Source organism: Neomonachus schauinslandi, chromosome 4, assembly GCF_002201575.2.
Source record: "Neomonachus schauinslandi chromosome 4, ASM220157v2, whole genome shotgun sequence".
Taxonomy (NCBI): domain Eukaryota; kingdom Metazoa; phylum Chordata; class Mammalia; order Carnivora; family Phocidae; genus Neomonachus; species Neomonachus schauinslandi.
Genome location: NC_058406.1, coordinates 153,629,898 through 153,650,890, shown reverse-complemented (window position 1 = coordinate 153,650,890; position 20,993 = coordinate 153,629,898). Strand labels below are relative to the sequence as shown.

The window sequence follows — 20,993 nt, the reverse complement described above, 5'->3', positions numbered from 1 at the left end:
TTATGCTCCACCTCCTTGAGGGCAGAGACTTCGTAAATTATTTGGAGTTCTTCTGCATGAGGGATTTGTCTCCTCTCCCTCATTTAATTATTTAATCATTCATTTATATCCATAGAGATGCATGGATATTTACAATCTGGGTTTAATCCAATACTACTTTATTTTCATTGTTCGTATTGTTCCAGGTTTGACCACTGGGATCTCTTTCAATTGGCTTCCATGTCCCTTTGACATATCCCCATCAAGGTGGTTTTTGTTTTTTTGTTTTTATGAGTATTTCCTTACTTTCTTTTTTTTTTTAAGATTTTATTTATTTATTTGAGAGAGAGAGAGCACAAGTGGGGGAGAGGGAGGAGAAGACTCCCCACTGAGCAGGGAGCCTGATGTGGGGCTCGATCCCAGGACCCCGGGACCATGACCTGAGCCAAAGGCAGACACTTAACCAACTGAGCCACCCAGGTGTCCCAAGATTTTATTTATTTATTTGAGAGAGAGAAAGAGAATGGGGGGGGGGTGCAGAGGGACAAGCAGACTCCCCGCTGAGCACAAAGCCAGCATGGAGATGGCACGGGACTCGATCCCAGGACCCTGAGATCATGACCTGAGCCGAAGTCAGACACCCAGCCGACTGAGCCACCCAGGTGCCCAAGTACTTCCTTACTTTCTGGCACTACAAGATCCTCCTGGTTTCTCTTGTATATTCCTTGCCCTTATGCTAGAATCAGCTGCCTCTCCAAGGAGTCTTGGTTTCTTTATTAGAGAATGGTATTAGCAACCAAGGTCAGAGCATAAGATATGCTCATTGTTAGTTGGGTGTTGCTGCTTCTAGGTCCTCTCAGCTGACAAAGCAAGGAAATATATGTGTGCCACAAGCCAGGGTACATATACATATCTATAAATAGTTCTATACGAACAGGATTTCATTTCTGTGTCTGCAACTCTAGTCCACAACCACATGGATCATTCTAGTCTCCTCCTTTTGCTTATTGGTAAATGACCACTCCAACAGTGAGAAGCCTGGCTCCCACCATCCACCAATATTTACTCAATTGTTCATTTCCAGCATAGGGGTATAACAGTATCAGAATTGTTAACCCCATCACCTGATGGAAAACAACTTCATCAACAAGAATACAGTTTTCTGTGCAATTCTTTTTGCATTTAGTTTTACAATTCCACTCGTTTCCTAAGCTACTTAGGTCACCACGTTTTCCCCCACCTACTTCAGGAAGATGTTTTAATACATTTGTAATACAGATTATTTTGTGACAGTCTACATTCTATCCTGGTATCCCTTGACCTCCTAAATGATTTTTCTTTAATTTGTGTATACTGGTTTACCCTTTGTGCTTTAAAGTTCTATGGGTTTTGATAAATGTATAGTGTCCTGTACCTATAGTCACAGTACAATATAGAATAGTCTCACCACCCTAAACAGTCCCTCTTCATCTGTCCAAGCCTCTACCCCCTCCTATCAACCCCCGACAATCACTCTTCTTACTGTCTCTCTCGTTTGGCTTTAGATCTCATATCACTGGAATCCTAAAGTATGTTGCCTTTTCAAATTGCCTTCTTCATTGAGCAATATGTATTTAAGTTTTATTGTCTTTTTGTGACTTGATACTCTTTTTTTTTTTTTTTAAGTTGGCTCCACGCCCAGCATGGAGCCTAACATGGGGCTTGACCTCATGACCCTGAGTTCAAGACCCGAGCTGAGATCAAGAGTTGGATGCTTAACTGGCTGAGCCTGTGACTTAATACTTTTAAAAATACATGTATCTATCACAGAATTATATCCTATTCTTTGGATGTACTACAGTTTGTTTATCCATTTGATGTCCGATTGAAGGACATCTTAGCTGCCTCCAGTTTGGGGAGATTGTAAATAAAGCTGCTATGAGCATTCTTCTTTGTCCATTTTTGAGTTGCTTGTCTTGTGCTTTTCAAATTGTCTGTTAAGGATATATATCTTGTCAAGTTTCAGCTATTTTTTTCCTAGCCTATTATTTTTCTATTGACTTTATGATCTTTGCCTCAATATTTTTTTTTTAAAGATTTTATTTATTTATTTGAGAGAGAGAATGAGAGACAGAGAGCATGAGAGGGAAGAGGGTCAGAGGGAGAAGCAGACCCCCCGCCGAGCAGGGAGCCCGATGCGGGACTCGATCCCGGGACTCCAGGATCAGGACCTGAGCCGAAGGCAGTCGCTTAACCGACTGAGCCACCCAGGCGCCCCTGCCTCAATATTTAAAAATGTAACTGAATATATCTGTATTTTTTGTTATGGCTTCTGGATACCCTGTCTTTTTTTCTTCTTTTTTTGAGGTATTATCAAATTATTTTTTTAAAAATTAAAAATAAAAGTACAGTTGACATACATATTAGTCTCAGGTTACAACATAGTGATTTGAGATTTTTATACATCATGAAATGTTCATCATAAGTGTAGTCACCATCTGTCACCTTACAAAGTTATTACAATACTGTTGACTATATCCCCATGCAGTACTTTCCATCCCCGTGACTTACTTATTTTATAACTGGAAGTCTGTAGCTCTCAATCACCTTCACCTATTTTGCCCATTCTCCCCACCCCCACCTCTGGCAACTACCAGTTTGTTCTCTGTATTTATGAGTCTGCTTCTGTTCTGTTTTGTTTGTTCATTTGTTTCTTAGAGTCTATGTATAAGTGAAATCATATGGGATTTGTCTTTGTCTTTCTCTGACTTATTTCACTTAGCATAATACTTTCTAGGTCCAACCATGCTGTAGCAAATGGCAGGATTTCATTCTTTTTTGGCTGAATAATATTCCGTTGTATATATACACCTCTTCTTTATCCATTCATCTACCAATAGACACTTAGGTTGCTTTCATATCTTGGCTATTGTAGATAATGCTGCAATAAACATAGGGGTGCACATATCTTTTTGAATTCGTGTTTTCATTTTCTTTGGGTAAATACCCAGAAGTGGAATTTCTAGGTTATATTGTATTTCAATTTTTATTTTTTATGTTTTTTAAGTTTATTTATTTGTTTTTAGTAATCTCTACACCCAGCATGGGCTCAAACCATGATCCCGAGACCAAGAGTTGCACACTCCTCCAACTGAGCCAGCTAGGCACCCCTGTATTTTCCGTTTTTAATCTTTTGAGGAACCTCCATACTGTTTCTCACAGTGGCTGCACCAATTATATTCCCACCAACAGTGCACAAGGATTCCCTTTTCTCCATATCCTTGCCAACACTTATTTCTTATCTTTTTGACACTAGCCATCCTGATGGGTGTGAGGTGATAATTTCATTGTGGTTTTGATTTGCATTTCCCTGATGATTAGTGATAGTGAGCATCTTTTCATTGTCTGTTGGCCATATGTATGTTTTCTTTGGAAAAATGTCTATTCAGGTCCTCTGCCCAGTTTTTATCAGATTGTCCAGTTTTTTTCGTATTGAGTTGTATAAGTTCTTTATATATTTTGGATATTAATTCTTTATTGCATATATCATTTGCAAATATCTTCTCTCATTCAGTAGGTTGTCTTGTCGCTTTGTTGATGGTTTCCTTCACTGTGCACTGGGAACCCTATCTTGCTTTGTTTGTTTTCCACAATCCCAAGGTTAAAAAACATCCTCCTGAATTTTTCTGTTACATATTAAGGAAGAGTGAGTAAGTTTAAGCAAAAGGGGTAGAAATGCTAAAGAATAACAGAGGATGTGGGGGATAGTGATTATGGGGCTGAGAAGCATTTTGCCTCTAAATTCCGAGTGGTCCATCATGTGGCCTTTCTAGGATCAGCTCTAAGTCAAAGTTTTCATGGGATCTCTTTAGACACTGTAATTCTAGGAGCAAGGAGCTATGTGGCCAACTTTGGAGAATCAAAACCAGACCCTGGGGTTGTTTCCCTGAGCTCATCCATCCCGTTCCTGTAGCCCTTTATTTGTATGCTCCATATTTGTCTCCCTCCTAGACTATAAGCTCCATAAAATGAAGAGCCAGGTCTGACTTGTTGATCCCTGATTCCTCAATGCCTGGCATGATGCCCTGTAGGCAAGCAGGTAAGGAGGAAAGAAAAAAGAAGAGAGTGTTCGTTGTTTTCCATTAATTCTAAAGTTTCACCTTAAGGTCTTCTCTATTATGTCGTAAGCCCTGGGTGGCTAACCTCATTGGACCACATCACCAGGCTTCCTTACCTTCTGGTCTCCCACTGTGGTTGGCCAATGGGATGCGCTCTCAGGGAACTGGAAGTCGGGAGGACAGAGAGGTGAGTTTTTATTTCTCTCACACCCCACCTGTTGGACAGCCCTTTTGGCAGCAGCTGCACCCTTCTATAGCCCCTCATCCAGGGCTCCAGATGTCATCTGGACACCAGTGATCCCACTTCTTCCCTGCCTCTGCAGGTCAGGTTGAGAGCAGCTTCCCCTCTGTTGGTAGTTACTGTAGGCATCAACATCCCTTAGTCCTTAAGTCTTTAAAAAATCCCAGCTGAGCGTAGGCTCAGTTTCCTGCCTGGACTCTGACAGGTCCCTAAAGGGCAGGAGATAGGGAAGGCAACAAAAGGAGTTTGGAAGGATAAGGGGGCTCCTCAGAAGAACTCACACAAACCCAGGAGGAACAATTCTTAGCCCTCTCATTCATCCACTGAGGGAAAGAGGACTTAGAAAGGGCTTGTGTGAGACTTGCCGCCCAATGGCTCACCTGAGTCACCCTAGCTACCCCGCAGCTAGTTGCTCTGTCCTCTGTGTGCCCCTCAGTGCTTGGTTCTGTCTCAGTAGGAATCCTTGATAAGGTGTAATTATAACTTACCACTTTATGTGTCTCCCATGCTGGAATGAAAACTCCTCAAAGGCAAAGATTTGGCTGTGGACCATTTCTGCATCCTGCCTTGCTTCTCTGGGGCTGCTGGGCACAGAGCATGTCCTTGTGTGGGTTCACACGAAGAAGGAATGAAGGCTGCTCCCACAGATGGACCCTATGGGCCCACTCTTCCAGAACCAACCCTTTCCTAGGAGGTAGAACCACCTCAGAAACACCTGGCCAGGCCCTGAAGGCTAAAAATATTTGACCCTGATAATACTGGAAGGTGATTAAGCTGCTGACTCAGGAAAACCAACTTCCTCTTCCAAGACAGTTGTCTAATCTATCATCAAGTTGTTTTGACACATGCTGGTCTCAGGCATTCCTGCCACCTTTGAAAGTTTCTTCAAGGGCTGCCAGTTTGGTTCAAATACCATTTTTTTGCTGATGTGCCCTTTCACTCTGTTGCTGTTACCTGAACGATCTGTCCCAGCCCCTTAACACCCCAATCAGGAGACCCTGACCACACATAGGCAAGACGCATGGCCCACACCCTTCCATCCCCAAACCAGGACATGGTCATTTGGAATCTGGGCTGTCCTGGAAAATCTGGGCTATACACTCATTGTATTTATAGAAGCAACACTAAGCCTTGATCCATTTTCAATTCAAATGGTTTTAATAACCACAAACATATGGGGGGGGGAACTAGGAAACAAAACTTATTTGTGTTTGACTGTAGTTGTTTTCACAGGCATGGTGACCATATTCTTAGAATTTTCTAATGCAGTATTAATTTCAACTGTTCCATGAGTGGAAATATTTTTAATGCTAAATATTATGGCTTTTTAATATTGTTGTATTGCTTTCAATAAAAGCACTTGTTTACATGTATAATGATGACATTTTCAACACCACTGTAAGATTTTTTCATCTAAAATCACTGACCAGATGACCAACCCTGGAGTTATCCCAGCCCAGGTACCAGCTAGTGAGTGAAGCAGCCTCCAGAAGATTCTAGCCATGCCCTGTCTGAATTTCTTACTTATGAATTCATGAGTATAAAAAATAGACAAACCAGGGCACAACTCTTTCCAAACCATTTTCCTTGGTGTGTGCAAATGCAGTTATCACTGAAGTTGGAGTTGAAGAGAGGGGTATCTTCCCCCAGAACCTTCTAGACTGGTAATTCCAGGTACTCCAGTGTTTAGTGGTCCCCATTCTACCTAGAGCAGAAGTTATTCCAACCATGCAGGGTTATGCTCATGCCTCTGGGGGAGCTCTCTACTGAGCAAAGAGAAAGATGACCTACTGGAAGATGTTCTAACTGGTGGACCAGTTGCCTCTGGAACATGAATGCTGGATTTCAAACACCCTTTTGGCATCCTGGTTCTAGGACTCTTCCTGTTACGGACACGTTTTCTGAAGCACACCCAAGGCCTTGGAATCACGGGCTTCATCACCTGTCAAAAGCCAGGTTTATGAGCCTTCAAGGTATAGTGCTACATCCACCAAGTTTGCTGACCTCCATGTGACTAATACTGGGACCAGAACTAGGGAGTGGTTAGGGAAAAGAGTACTTACGTCTCATTGTCAAATTTTTAGACATCCAGAGGCCTAAGCAATGATGTATTTCATTTTTTTTTTTTAAGATTTTATTTATTTGTGAGAGAGAGAATGAGAGACAGAGAGCATGAGAGGGAGGAGGGTCAGAGGGAGAAGCAGACTCCCTGCTGAGCAGGGAGCCCGATGCGGGACTCAATCCCAGGACTCCAGGATCATGACCTGAGCCGAAGGCTGTCGCTTAACCAACTGAGCCACCCAGGCGCCCGATGTATTTCATTTTTGTTTTATAATTTGAGAGACAGGAACCAATACTAAATGTCCAGCTCCAGACTGGAAAGAAGTGTTTCTGGGTCAGCATGGAAAGCAGTTGCTCCCTTAGGGTAACTTCTGAGTTGATCTTCCTCCCATGATCACAAATCATGTGACTCATCTAAGAGTCTGTTGAGAACTTGCTATGATACATGCCAACAACCCTACAAACTTTGCTTGAATTCACCTAGGTCACCCAGCAAGACCATCCCTCCCTCCCTCTGGTTATAAACCCAGAGTTTCTTCTGGTTTCAGTATCAATTTTCCCTTAATTTTCAGCCTAACGTCCTCAACCAAAAGGCTAAATTGGAGTGTCCCAACTTTTTCCAGTCTGTGACACTCATAGATTTGTATGGGAGAGAGGGAGACAGAGAAAGAGAAACAGACAGAGAGACAGAGACAGAGAAAGAGGACTTTTTGGGAAGAGAAGTTGAGATCATTTAAAACTAATTCCACCAGTTCTGGGGACATGAACAATTTGTAAATAAGATTATTTTACAACTAAAGAACAGTCAACTGAGGATCTTCGATGTCATTTTACAGAACACTACATGAGTTCTATTTATTTTTTTAAAAAATTTTATTTTATTTATTTGAGAGAGAAAGAGAGAGTAAGAGAGAGAGAGCACAAGAGGGGGTAGGGTCAGAGGGAGAAGCAGACTCCCCGCTGAGCAGGGAGCCCGATGCGGGACTCGATCCCGGGACTCTGGGATCATGAACACTACATGAGTTTTAAAAGAAAGCACTCAAGCAATACATGGTAGCCAGTGGGGATGGATTCCCCTCAATGCTGTACCTGAGAAACTTTTTAAGTATAATGCTATTAAGCAGCTCTTTGGCTCCAGACTGTACCCTGTGTTCACTAAGAAGTGTAACTACTATCTCCAACTTTAGTTCTCTAATATTTACCCAGCACATGTATTAGAAGGTGGTATGATTAATATGTCCTTTCATTGTAACATGCCGGACAGTGAAGCAGCTCAGAGGCTCCCTCATCTTTCAGTTACCCCCTGGGCCAATGTCTCACCTCTGCCCACTCAAGAGTCTCCCTGCCATTCCCATCGCCCATCCTGGTGGATGAAGGAGGGTGTTTCAGTTGGACTCGGAGCTGCAGAGCTGTCCGAGCCCCAGGGGTCCTTCCGGCCAGTGAAAGACAATTTTGAGAACAGCAAAAGTTTCTTCTCCCTCACATCCACTTTCTCCTCCTTCTCGGGAATGTGGTTAGTTCACAGAATGAACCCTGCTTTCTGCCTTCCCTCCGGGATGCAGACAAGACCCACACCCATGCTCTGCCTCCCCTGGCCTGGTCACCTCCCAGCCCTCCTCTGTGAACGGAAGGTACTTTGTGCCTATGCCATACAATTTAGTTCTTGATTCCACACTGTCAAGTGTCTTGGCAATTATATCACGGATGTTAGTCTTGCCTTGGCTAGGAGAAGCTCCTGGAGAGGCACTGCTCCTTGATAATAGCTCCTGTCATCATGCTTTGCTCATAGCAGGTACTCAGCTGATACACATTTGCCTTTATATCAAGTCTTTCCCTGTGAGGGTGAGGAGCAGACTCGGGCAACCAACCCACCGCAGGCCAGGCTCTGAGCTGAGGGGTGGCCTCTGGCTTCCCTGAAGCATCGTGCAAGGCAGTGACGTCAACAATGCATTCCATGCAAATGCCCAAGCTCTGGAAGTTCCCTCTGGCCTCTCCTAGCCCTTGTAAATTCAGTTTCTTTGGCATTCCCTTCTTCCCCAATCCCTCCACACTACCCCTTGTCAATTTAATTTGAGGCATTTGTGAAAGGGATATTTTCTTCTCTCCATCCCTGCTGCAGAGCACAGTACCTGGCATTTAAAATCATAAAATCTGTGGGGTTCCCCACGTGTGAGGGCAGACGGGTCAGGAGATGCCATGGACCCCGCCCCTGGGGAGGCTCATGCCTCCTTAGCTGGAGCTTGGAACAGACTCACGGCCCCCAAAGTGAGTTCAATGGCTGAGGTGACATACTCTGCCCAGGGGGCCTCATAACCCAATTCAGACTACTCTCCCCCGTCCTCTTAAAAAAAAAAAATCATCAAGACTCACTGGATGAATGAATGAATTGCTGGGTTAACAGGAGGGTGAGTAGGTGGGTGGGGGAATGAAGGAGTGAAGAGCTGCCAGGAGTGTCCTAGAATGGTGCCTTCCAGAGGACAGAGATTCCTGTTTGTCTAAGACCCACGTGGGATTCCGTTTGGGTCCACAGGGTGAAATTTTTTCAAAATCATTTTCAAAAATTTGTAACTTAGAAACTAGAATATTTATAAATCAAGTTATGGCAAGACACTTCTAAGTGTAACTCTACAATTTAGTACCCACAAACATACTTATTTATACCTGGTTCCTAGGTAATAAATTTCTGAGATGTTCAGTGTTTTTTATTCACCACCTGTTTAGAGGGCCATTACTTCCCTCAATTGAAAGCAAAATATGTCTGCCATTACCATCAATATTCTTTAACCTTGAACTTGAAGGAAGCTTTTAAAGAAAAAAAGCTGGGAGAGCTTTAAGATCCCATGCAGTTTCTCAACCTTAGCTGCATGTTTCAATTACCTGGGGAGGCATTTAAAAGTCTTGATGCCCAGGCTGCACCTCCAATCTAGATTACATTATAAACTGGAAATGGGACCCAAGCATCAGTATTTTTTTTCTTTTCTAAAAAAGGCCTGTTTTTCCTTTTTTTTAAGTATTTTTCACTCTTTTCTTTTTTTCCTTTGGTTTGGCATCCATATTTTTAAAGCTTCCCCAAGTGATTCCCATGTGTGGTCGAGGCTGAGAATCACTGCTTTAATCCACATGTAGCTAAGACCATTGAAAGAACACTGTGCAAACGTGAGGGTTTTACGTTCTCTGCAGGAGTCAGCTCGGAAACTGACCCATGTCTCATTCTGATCCCTCCCAACAGGTCCTTCTTCCTTTACACTTCTGTCTTGGCGATCATGGATGGCTCATGGTTATGTCCACGAGGATCCACCTTCAGCTGAAATGGGTTATCATTTCGTGATACTCTAGCATGTTGTGAAAGCTGTAGTTTTTCACTCATGAACTTTGAACTGAACTACTGTGCCTACAAGAAGTTTCAGGGCTTGGGTGCCTGGGTGGCTCAGTTGGTTGAGCGACTGCCTTCGGCTCAGGTCATGATCCTGGAGTCCCTGGATCGAGTCCCGCATCAGGCTCCCTGCTCAGCAGGGAGTCTGCTTCTTCCTCTGACCCTCCCCCCTCTCATGTGCTCTCTCTCTCTCTCAAATAAATAAAATCTTAAAAAAAAAAAAAGTTTCAGGGCTTGAGAAAAGCAGATAGTTGAAATAAATCACAAGGAGGTTGCAAACCAGCCTGAACCAGAGCTGGCCATTCCCCACCAAATCATAGAAATGTTGAGAAAGGAAAAGCTGTCTATGAACACCCCACCCTAAATCCGTGAACGTGCTTCCCCCACTCCCGTCCTTTTGCACTCTGACCTGTTGACCCAGTAAAACCCCCAGCCCATTTCCTGGGCAGAGCTTGCGCCCTGGTGCTCCCCTACTGCGGTAGCTTTGCAAAGCGCTTGCCTTCAACCTCACTAGTCTCCATGTCTGCTTTACCAGCTTGGTCTCTGAGCTAGGCCATCGCACCGCATCGCTTGGAAAAACAGTGTCTGGGGATGCCCACCCAGAGAGGATCTTTTCCTGGAAGCTGGCGCTCGCTGGTACAGGGAGGACACAGAGGGTTGAGCCAAAAGACTTTCGCACACACCACCGGTGGGTTGCAGTTATGTATTCAGTTTCCTAGGGACTTGAGTACCACGGGCCATTGGGAAGAGGAGGAGGAACACTGGAAAAGCTGCCTGGCTGGAGTACGGGATTTCCACTAAGTCATGGGCTCCTACGCTTTACAAGATCATCTTTCTACAGGAAAATCGGCTCCCGCAGGGATAGCACGGGCTACAGGGGTCACAGGGGTTGCAGGGATTGCAGGGGCTGCAGGGGCTGCAGGGGCTGCAGGGGCTGCAGGGGTTGCAAGGGTTGCAGGGAGACGTGCAGGGGTAGCATGGAGACTCGATCTTGACGCAGCTCCCGAGCCCGTAGGAGTACGTCACGTCCTTCTCATCCACGCACGGCGGCAGGCTGAACTCTTTGCAGATGTTCATGTAGCTGTACTTTTTCGACCCGAGGCAGTCGTACCTGTTCTCCCGCTCGGCCGACACGCACACCTTGCCGTCCTTCACCCGAACTTTGACTTGATCAGGCTCAAAGCCGCACACGTTTACTGATCCTAAAATGTTACTGCTACAGCAAGAGGAGGCCAGAATTCTATTTGTGGTTCTCCTCAGTCTGGAATTGAGAAAAAGGAGAGCGTCTCAGACACAGATCTCAGACACAGCTTGAGAAACAATATTTTGATCTCTATTTTTTTGTGGCTATTGTTTTTTAAGTAAGCCCTCGCCCGACTTGGGGCTTGAAACTCACGATCCCAAGATCAAGAGTCACATGCTCTAGCCAGCCAGGCGCCTGATCTCTTTTTTTTTAAATAGCAAACGTAAACACTAGTCATTGTGGAAAGCCAAACTCTACAGAATTGTATAAAGTAAAAAATGAGAGTCCTCCCATGTAAATCGCACTCTCCCACACGTAAACCTCTGCCAACAGCAGACAGCTGCTTGGCCTTGCAGATCTTTCTCTTGCATTTGAGTCCCAGGTCCTTCTCTTATTAATTGTGGAAACTTGCCTCAGTTTCCTCATCTGTAAAATGGAAATAATAACAGTACCTCCATCATAGGGCTCTTGGAAGATTAGATGGGATTAGTTTTGCTTAATGCCGTCCTCGACACGTTATAAATCTTGCTCAGTTATTACTGTGATCATTATTACTACTATTAAATGTGGACTCAAGCCTTTTTTTAAGGGGATCCAACTAATATGCCATTTAAAATCTGCATGTTAAAGACGTCTGTCAGCCTCAGAACCCAGCCCCGCTACCCACAAGACTGGTGGCACCACTGGGCCATCCCACAGACCTGGCCTGAAAGCTTCATCAACCAATGACAAGGCCAAAGTGCCCCAGCTCAGCTCTGCCCACCCCCCGGGGGCCTGCCTCTTTCTGCTGCGGTGAGTCCGCTCCAAACTCGGGATGGCGGGCACCAGCAGGGACAGTCCGCTGGGAGGGGCCGTGAGCTGGATCCGGGTCCTCCCAGCTTACAAGGGCTGATGGTGCCCATCACTAGCCACCTCCCATCCACTGACTTGCTGTTGATAGCTCGAAATCTATCATGGTGGGGTTATTTACACTATGGAAATTGGAAAACACTACAAATCAGGGCTTTTTCCCTCCTCCTCTCTCCCCAGCCCCGCACTGCTAGTTGGTAACTACCACTGTCTGCAGCCCCTGGAGCGGCGAACTCAGGTCCCCATGGTTTCTACAGCGTTGCCCTTGCTACCGCTCGGCAGTCCTGTGTGAACCCTTCATAGTAAACAAATACTGGCGGCGGCTCTCCCTGATGGAACACCTGCAGTGTATGAGGGGGTAGGAAAGCCATGTGCCTCAGAGCACAGGTTCGGAGCCAGAGTTTTTAGGTTCAAATGGTGGCTCTGCCATGTGATAAGTTACTTAGCTTCTCTGTGCCTCAGTTTCCTCATCTGTAAAATTGGAACAATAATAGTAGCTACTTCTAGGATTGTGAGGTTTAAATTAATGAATGAAAAGTATTTATAGTAGTGCTTGGCCCACAGGTTGAGCAGCCTGGCGTTAGTCCTACATGCTTTGGCCTTCCTTAGGGTCCTTTTTTTTTTTTTTCTATTTGTTGATCCTTCCAAAGACAACCTAATATTCTGAAATGGTCTTTTTATCCCTTAACGGGAAAAAAAAATCTGTGTTCTAAGAGACAGTCCTGGCAAATCTTCTTGCATCTTTTGGCCTCCAGAGGAAGGTCTTGGGAGTGTGCGATTTCTAGAACCTCTTCCAGTTTGACAAATCTAAACTTCGCAACTGGATGGTCGGTTTGAGATACCTTTTTAATTCTTTCCTTTTATGCTGAATTTTGTTTATACTCTTCTTTTTGTTATATAAGTTATACGAGTTCATTGCAGAAAACTTAGAAAATATACAGATAAGGAAAAAGATGGAATATTTTGTAAAAAAAACCAAACAAACAAACCCATAATCCTATATAGCATATAACATTTTGGTGTTAGATTTTCTTCTCTGTGTGTGTTTTGTACATACATATGTAGATTCTTACGTGTGTTCTTATGAAATCATGCTATACATACTGCCTTGAATCTGTATTTTTCACTTGATGACCCCTAACATAATTGGTTTAACAAGTGTGAGCCCTTATACGGAAGGTTACAAATCAAGGCCCTTAAGAGGCTAATTGCAAATGATTAAATGGAATAATCTCCTAGCAGACACCGAGGCCAACAGAAACAACGGTGCAAGGCACCCAGAGGACTGTAACAGTCAGCCAGCTTCCTTTCCACGTCCAGCCCCAAGGAACGTGGGCTGCCCGGGGCACAGATATCTCTCATGCCCGGAGTGTGCCAGGATACCCACAGGCCATACTAAGGACAAAGGAAGAGAACTGGACTTCTAAAAAAAATCTTTATATCTGTGGAACAAAACAAACAGGAGAAAACGCACTCTGTCTTCCCTGGATGGACCGAGAATAGCTCCCAAAGATGCCGCGTGTCCTCTCAGGGCCTGGAAGCCTGAGCAGCCAAAGCCGAGAGCAGAACAGAGAGCAGAATGGGTGCACCTGGATCTCTCAAGAACCTCCCACGGTGTGGACATGGGCTGAGAATGAAAGTTTTTCTGTTCAGCTCAGACCTTCCCATTGGAGATGAAAACCTCAAACCCTGCCGTAAAGGGGGCTGGGCCTCACAAAAGAGGACCACGGAGCCCAAGTGGGATTGCTAGGCCCCCTCACTGCTGCCTTACTGATTCCATCGAAGGCCTCCTGCCCTTCACAGGAGATGGATCTGGGAGCCAGTTCTACAAGCCAAAGCCAGCTTCCAGATCCTTCTCCTCCTGTCAGCAGTCTAAGTCTCCGTGTGCAATTGCGTGTGTTGTCGTTGTTCTTGTGGCTCAGGTCCCCCTCTTCCTCTGGCCCTGTCCCTCGGGCCCCTTTGCCCCTGCAGCAGCTGCACAGAGGTCTCACCAATGAGAGTCTTCGGGAAATTGCCTAAAAAGTTTTGGCCAAGTTAGGTGTCTTCTTCCTTTTGCTTCTTGGTCAGGGGTTATCAGTGGGGATGTGTGGGTTTCAGAGAAATTGCAGGAGCCACATTTTATTCATCAGCTATAACTCTGAACTTGCAACTTGACTCCTGTCTGGCGATGTACCTATCACCCCGCAAGGGAATTTCCATGGCTCCACGGTGTTCTGGGCAAAGGGAGATTGCCTTCTGTAGTTGTTATCATGAGGGAGGAGCTGGAGTGCAGTTAATGTAGGGCAATCAGCCCCTTGGTTCGTTGCAGAAGCCTCCCAGAGAAGCTAAGGGAAAAGCGAGTGGCCGACGGTGTCTGGGGGTGCGAGCCCTCCTCCCTTCTGCAGCTGAAGTTCTCCGGGGTGTGCGACCAAGCTCCTGAAAGTGACATATCCTGCCTCCCTACCCCCCCCACCCCTAATCCCCAACCCCCGGCAACAATGAGCTATGTAGTCAGCCCTTTTCACAAAGATATGAATGAGGTCCAGCCTGGTACTAAATAAAATAATGAAGATGTCAAAAAGGTCTATCTCTACCCAGGAGCAAAGGGAAATGTGCCTGCCTGTAGCTGTCCTTGGAGTACTTTGCTTTTTCTCCTAATTGTAGACCCCTCCAAAGACCCACTAAACCCCATTCCTCCTTTCCAACTCATCTTTCACTTTCTCTTCTTTTTTCTCCCTCTTCCCCTTTCCTGCCCTGTCTCTCTTCTGACTTCTGTTTGATACTAAGAGTAGCAAATGCAGGTGCATCAGAGTCCCTGGCGGTGCTTGTTAGAGCACAGGTGGCTTCGTCCCGCCCCCAGAGTTTCCAATTCGGTGGGCCCACGGAGGAGCCAAGAATTTGCATTTCTAACAAGTTCCAGGTGATGCTGGTCCAGAGCCCACTCTGTATGAACCACTGGCCAGGTGGTTAAGCACATGGATTCCAGACTCAGGCAAACCTGGCTTTAAGTCCCGGCTCTTCCAACTCCTAGTGGTCAAGAACATTGCTCCTGAATCTGTTTCATCATCTCTAAGATAGCCAAGATGTTGCAAGGATCAAATGAAGATGGAATGTGGCACCTACTGAATGAAAACTCAATAAAGGGTAAGTCTCTTTATCAGGCTGGACCTGGCTCCGCCATACTCAGATTTCCCTGAAGCCTGAGGCTTTGAGTCACCAAGCTCCAAGTCCGGTATCATTAACCAATAAGGTCAAACCAAATAATAGATATGCTTTTGGCTTAGATGGGTGGCCATTCCTACCCCTGCCCTGCTGGGGGGACTGGGCTCCTAACCTGGGGGTAGGAAAGGATTAGGAGGAGAAAGGAACAGGGGGCCACACTCGCTTCCCCTCTTGCAGGAATGCTGGGGGAGAGAGAGCTATGCCCTGCCCTGTGGGTCAGAGCTTGGAAGGGTGGAGAGATTTCCTGAGGGCTTAGACCTGGGGAGGTACTCCTAGATCCCCCTGAGGCTGATAGTCATCAGCCAGACCGAGTAAGAGTGAGTCAGTGAAAACCTTAGTCTTAGAGCGTGAAGGAAAACAAGGAAAGAGAGGAGAGGGCAGATTTTTGAAGTTTGCAGAAGATGGTGCCCCTCCAGTGTGGGGATTTTTAAGGGAATTTCTCACTGTGATTCAGACCAACCATAGATAGTTGGGTGAGTGAAGGGAAGCGCGGTCTCAGTCTGAGTTTCCAGGTATTAAGAAGTAAAGGGTGTGGGCACCTGGGTGGCTCAGTCGGTTGGGCGACTGCCTTCGGCTCAGGTCATGATCCTGGAGTCCCGGGATCGAGTCCCGCATCGGGCTCCCTGCTCGGCAGGGAGTCTGCTTCTCCCTCTGACCCTCCTCCCTCTCATGCTCTGTCTCTCATTCTCTCTCTCTCAAATAAATAAATAAAAAATCTTAAAAAAAGAAAAGAAGTAAAGGGTGTGAGCTTGAGCCCAAAGCACCCCTATAGCACAGCCATAAATCAAGCATTTGTCTGCAAGGACTAGCGCCGGCGGGGGTCAGAGTCAAAAAGGGGCATCCATTCATTAGAGAATCTGCTCCTCAACGCTGGGCCGAGGAGGGCCTGGCTTTTGTTTATGCCCCTTCTGTACAGAGGATCAGGAGGGCCGCGAAGCGTGGTGGTGAATCGGGTGCAAACTTAAGACAGGCTGGTGGCGTGGCTTCTTACAGAGGAAGCCAGACTCTGTTCCTGCAGTCCCTCCAAATCCAGAAGAGGAAGGTAGAGTCAGGGGAACCGCTGGTGCTTGCGGTGCAAAGGGCAGTTTGGGGAGGAAAAGAGAATATTAAAGAAGCTAAAAAACAGAAGTACTTACTTGAGTCTCAACCAAGGAAGTTACTGCCAAGGTGTCTTTTGAAGCAGCAGCTAGGTACACAATGAAAATGGACCTATAGCTAGTCTAAAAACACACACGTACCTCAGTCAGATAACATACACTCAGGAATGCTCAAGCAACTTAGGGGAGAAATGTCAGCCAAGCCTTCTTACCAGTTATTAAAAGAGCAGGTTGACTCTCACACAGCAAAACAATTCCAATGGGGCTGGGGCAGCTATAGACCAGGGAATTTTCCCGCTGGACAAAGAACCTCAGGATAATACAGCCTGGCATCTGAAAGGACATGTCCTACCTAACCAAACTGGTCGCCTTCTTTAAAGGGGTAGAAGGTCATGTGAATATGATTTCTAAACTCGCAAAGCCTTGGGCAAGGTTTCACACCAAAGGTTGTTTTAAAAAATTGAATCACCATGCTATTTCTGGATCTATTTCATCATGGATTGGGAGCTAGGTGAGCGATAAGGAAAAAGAGGCATTTCATTGGAAGAAAAAATACTAACAGTAGGAGTCTTCTGGGACTGGGGCTAGATCGGGGTTTAACATTTTCATCCATGGTCAGGAAAACTGAATATTTAGGTTTGCAGGTGACACTAAGCCCTCCTGGATGGTGAAATGTCAAGCTGTCAGAAATCGAGCATAGGAGGGTTTCACAAGACGGTATGAATGGGAAGAGAGTGGCTGGGAGGAGACACAAGAGGGTAAGCCCGAGGTCTTTTCCCGAATGGACTCAGCGGTATCAGTTCAGAGACGTGGGAATTCGTGTAAAGACACCACCAACTTCATACACTGCCTCAGGCAGAGGAAAAAAGAAATCGGCAAAAACCCAGACATTGTCGAGGAAACTATCACAACCCATAGAAAGCACTGTCTCTTGTATACACCCCACGGCTGAGAATTCAGCTTGAGGTTGTGTCTACCGCATGCCAAGAAATAGGGACTCCTGGAGCTGGTGGAAGGTGCCCAGAGGGTGAAGAACAGAGAGGCCTTCTTCTGGGAGGGTCTGGAGAGGAGGGACAGCCAGGAGACAAAGTCTGGAAGGACTTGAATCAAGAGTATTCAAGGATTCAGAGACACAGGGACAGTGGATACAGGCCTGCTCCCAAGTAACCCTCCATGTAGACCAATTAAAAAAGGAATCTCTGACTCAGTGCGCAAAACTTACGTAACTTGATACTCCGAGGAGCAAAAATAAAAACTGTTTCAAATTGAGTATAGATGAAGTTATAGGCAATAGGCCCATCCCAAACTATTCAGAGGGGTTCATTCCTGACCGGTGGTGACCGATGACTTGGACAATAGTTGTCCCATTACTTTTCTAGTGTAATATCCCAGTCACTGGTATCAAGTGTCTGTCTCTGTCTCCAACTCTCTTTTTCCATCCATTCACCTACCTATTTACCTACTTACATCCCTCCCTCCCTATCTACCCATCTAATCTATTAATCTACCATGGGGATAGGAAGGATGTTGTTTAAGGATAGAAACGTGCAATGAGTAGTAAATAAGTCCCAGAGAGCTAATGAACAGTATAGTGAATATAGACAACAATATTGTATTATAATCATCAGACTTGGTAAGGGACTAGAATGGAATTATTCCAACCACTAAAAAGAAATGATCATTATGGAACATGACAGAGATGCTAATTATCACTACAATGGCAATCATAATATATAAATGTATCAAACACACTATGCACCTTAAATTTACACGGTGGCATATGTCAAGTATATTTCGATCAAAAAAATCTATCATCCATTTGTGCCCATCTTGTTAAAAGTAGTAGCATATCAAGTAGTTTTTCTTGCCTCTTTCATTCAATACATCAACGCGTAAAAGGCTTCATCATTCTGCTTTACATCTACCTAGTGTCCCAGTGTACGGTTTATTTGTTTATTATCATATAAACTTATTTAGCCAGAGGACGATGCTTTCAACCATTGTTTTCATCAATTGTACCAGACTGGCTGGTAAACAGTGGAAAGTTAGAAACGGAAAACTTTCTCCAGGCCAGCAAAGGAAATGTAATCAAACAAAATTGTAAAAAGTGGCTTTGAGGGCGCCTGGGTGGCTCAGTCGGTTAAGCGACTGCCTTCGGCTCAGGTCATGATCCTGGAGTCCCGGGATCGAGTCCCGCATCAGGCTCCCTGCTCGGCGGGGAGTCTGCTTCTCCCTCTGACCCTCCCCCCTCTCATGCTCTCTCTCTCATTCTCTCTCTCAAATAAATAAATAAAATCTTTAAAAAAAAAAGTGGCTTTAAAATCACCCAATTCGATCAGAGCCCTCTCAACTCTGTTCTGAACCCTGCGACCCTCCGTTCTATAGTTCCCGTTCACCACCTTTGCCGCTGCTCGAGGGGGAGGCCGACATAATGGGCCCTACTCCAGGTGGATTTTAAGGCTGCCTGGAGTTGGGGAACGGGAGAAGGGTTTTCCTACCAAAACCAGGGCTTGCCTCTGTTGTTCAGTTTGCTCCCCTGCTCTTAAAGTCTCTGGCAAGCATTAGGGAGTTGATCCATTGTTATTGCTTCTCTGTAGTCATTCCTGTAAGCCCGAATCTACTCAAATCACTTTACTCATAACCAGAAAAAAAAAAAGGTTTAGTTTGCTTCTTCCAATAGCTTTTTAACGACACCCCCTATTTCTTCCCCTCATTAAAGCCCTGCTATTTATCAAGTTGGCACTCCGGCTCTAAACCACCCACCACCTTGCCAATCGCCATCATTCCACGGTCTTTTGAGAATCCCACAATTCCCGTCATGGACCCATTTACCCTTCTTCTCTTAAACCTGCGCTAAGTCATGCTAAGTCACCCGAGTCCTCATCTCCAGCCCTTTCCATCTTTGTTCCATTGTCTACTGTTCCGTTGCCCCGCCCCGACCACCCCCCTGCGACTCCTAAGCCTCCGTACACTGACTCTAAAAACCGTAGGAAGGTCTTTTACTTGGCGAGCTCTCTCTTCTCATCCTCTATGGCTCTAATGGCTTTCCTCTCCAGGCTTCGGAGCGACGGTCGCACACAGTAGAGCTTGACGTCACACAGGCAGCACGGGTAGAGGTCGCAGAGCCCGCAGGAGCGCGCCCGCTTGGAGTAGCAGAGGCAGTAGGGGTAGGGGTGCAGGTCGCAGCAGCAGTAGGGGTGCATGTACAGGTCACACAGACACCGCGTGCACTCGTCGATGCATCGCAGCTGCCTCAGTTCTCGGTCCACCTTCTTTATGTCCCTTCTAACGCTGTCCAGAAGACAACTCAGTGCAGCCATTACAGTCCCACCGTATGGCTTTGTGAGTACCTTTGGGAAATGGCACTCAGGGGGAAAAAATTGTTCTAAGCTCTTCTCAGAAGTTTCTTTGAAAAATAAAGGAGGCACACATGGTTCACTTACTTTAAAGCTTGGGTTCTGTGACCTCACCACCCTCCAAGTATGTCACAGTCTTCTGGTTACCGCGTGAACCGTACATAGTCATGGTCTCCAGAGACCCTCCTTAGGTTTACAGAGCTGCTCTCAGATCCACACTAATGTTGAGATTCCATTCGCCCTGAGGCTGGGTGGGGCCCGCAAGCAGTCCCAGCTCTTTGGGGTTCATGGCCATAACCTTCAATGTCCTCGGCTCGTGCATGTCCTTAGGACTGGCTAAGATCTCAGGGTAGGGGCGTGGAAGGAGCTGCCCGGCTCCTTTCTCTATGCCCTTCCGGCTCCAGCCTTGACTTGACACTTAGCCTTGCCCCTTATACTCTAGGAGTCATTCTGGCTCCTAGTCGATATGTAGAAAGCCTTCTTTCTTTCTTTCTTTCTTTTTTTTAAAGATTTTATTTATTTATTTGCGAGAGAGAATGAGAGACAGAGAGCACGAGAGGGAGGAGGGTCAGAGGGAGAAGCAGACTCCCCGCCGAGCAGGGAGCCCGATGCGGGACTCGATCCCGGGACTCCAGAATCATGACCTGAGCCGAAGGCAGTCACTTAACCGACTGAGCCACCCAGGCGCCCGAAAGCCTTCTTTCTTTACAGAGCTTTCGTGCGTTCTTACCAAGTCATTCTCAAGGCAGCCTGAGTCCTTGACCTTCTTAGCCCCAAGTCTCGGAGTCCTGCCCATTCTTTTTTTTTTTTTTTAAGATTTTATTTATTTATTTGAGAGACAGAGAGACAGCGAGAGAAAGCACAAGCAGGGAGTGGGGAGCGGGGGAGAGGGAAAAGCAGACTCCCCGCTGAGCAGGGAGCCCAACGTGGAACTTGATCCCAGGACCCCGGGGGCCATGACCTGACCTGAAGGCAAATGCTTAACGGACTGAGCCACCCAGGTGCCCACGTCCTGCCCATTCTTTGCTATCAGGCATCCTTGCTCTCCTGGAGCTTCGGTTCTCCAGTGCCCGGGGTCCTGATCTTAAGCTCCCATCTCCCAGTGCTCAGGCTCCTATCGGTCACCACCTCCCAGCATTTCATCTCCGGTCTTTTGTCCAAGACTCTAGAAGGCTTGTCCCCAGTGCTTCTCAAGTATTGCTCCTTGATACTCTGACAGCCAACTGTCTGAAGTTGCTTAAAGCCAACTACCTGAAATCCTCACCTGGGCCAGTTTCCTGTGCTCCCAGTTAGATCAATATGCTGGACCTTGCGCTCGGCCTCAGCCTTGGCTCAGGTACTTCTAGTGCTCTGGGCCAGTCCCTTCAGCCTGCTCTCCAGTTCCCAAATCCCCTTTTTATGGAGTAAGGCTTGGGTACTTGAGGACAGGCAGTTGAACGTGGCACCAGAGGAGACAAGAGCCAGGTTTGAAGGGACTGGTGGGCCAACTAAGGGGT

General features: G+C 46.1%; 1 protein-coding gene across 1 annotated transcript; it reads right to left on the bottom strand.

The window, feature by feature from the left end:
• Positions 1-10,439: 10,439 nt before the first annotated feature.
• On the bottom strand, positions 10,440-19,568 carry ODF1 (outer dense fiber of sperm tails 1). The gene is made up of 2 exons (XM_021688282.1): positions 19,145-19,568; positions 10,440-11,012 (listed from the first exon to the last, which is right to left on the bottom strand). The coding sequence occupies exons 1-2, from the start codon at positions 19,459-19,461 to the stop codon at positions 10,571-10,573; spliced, it is 759 nt and encodes a 252-aa protein (XP_021543957.1). The 5' UTR covers positions 19,462-19,568; the 3' UTR covers positions 10,440-10,570.
• Between the last annotated feature and the right edge of the window lie 1,425 nt (positions 19,569-20,993).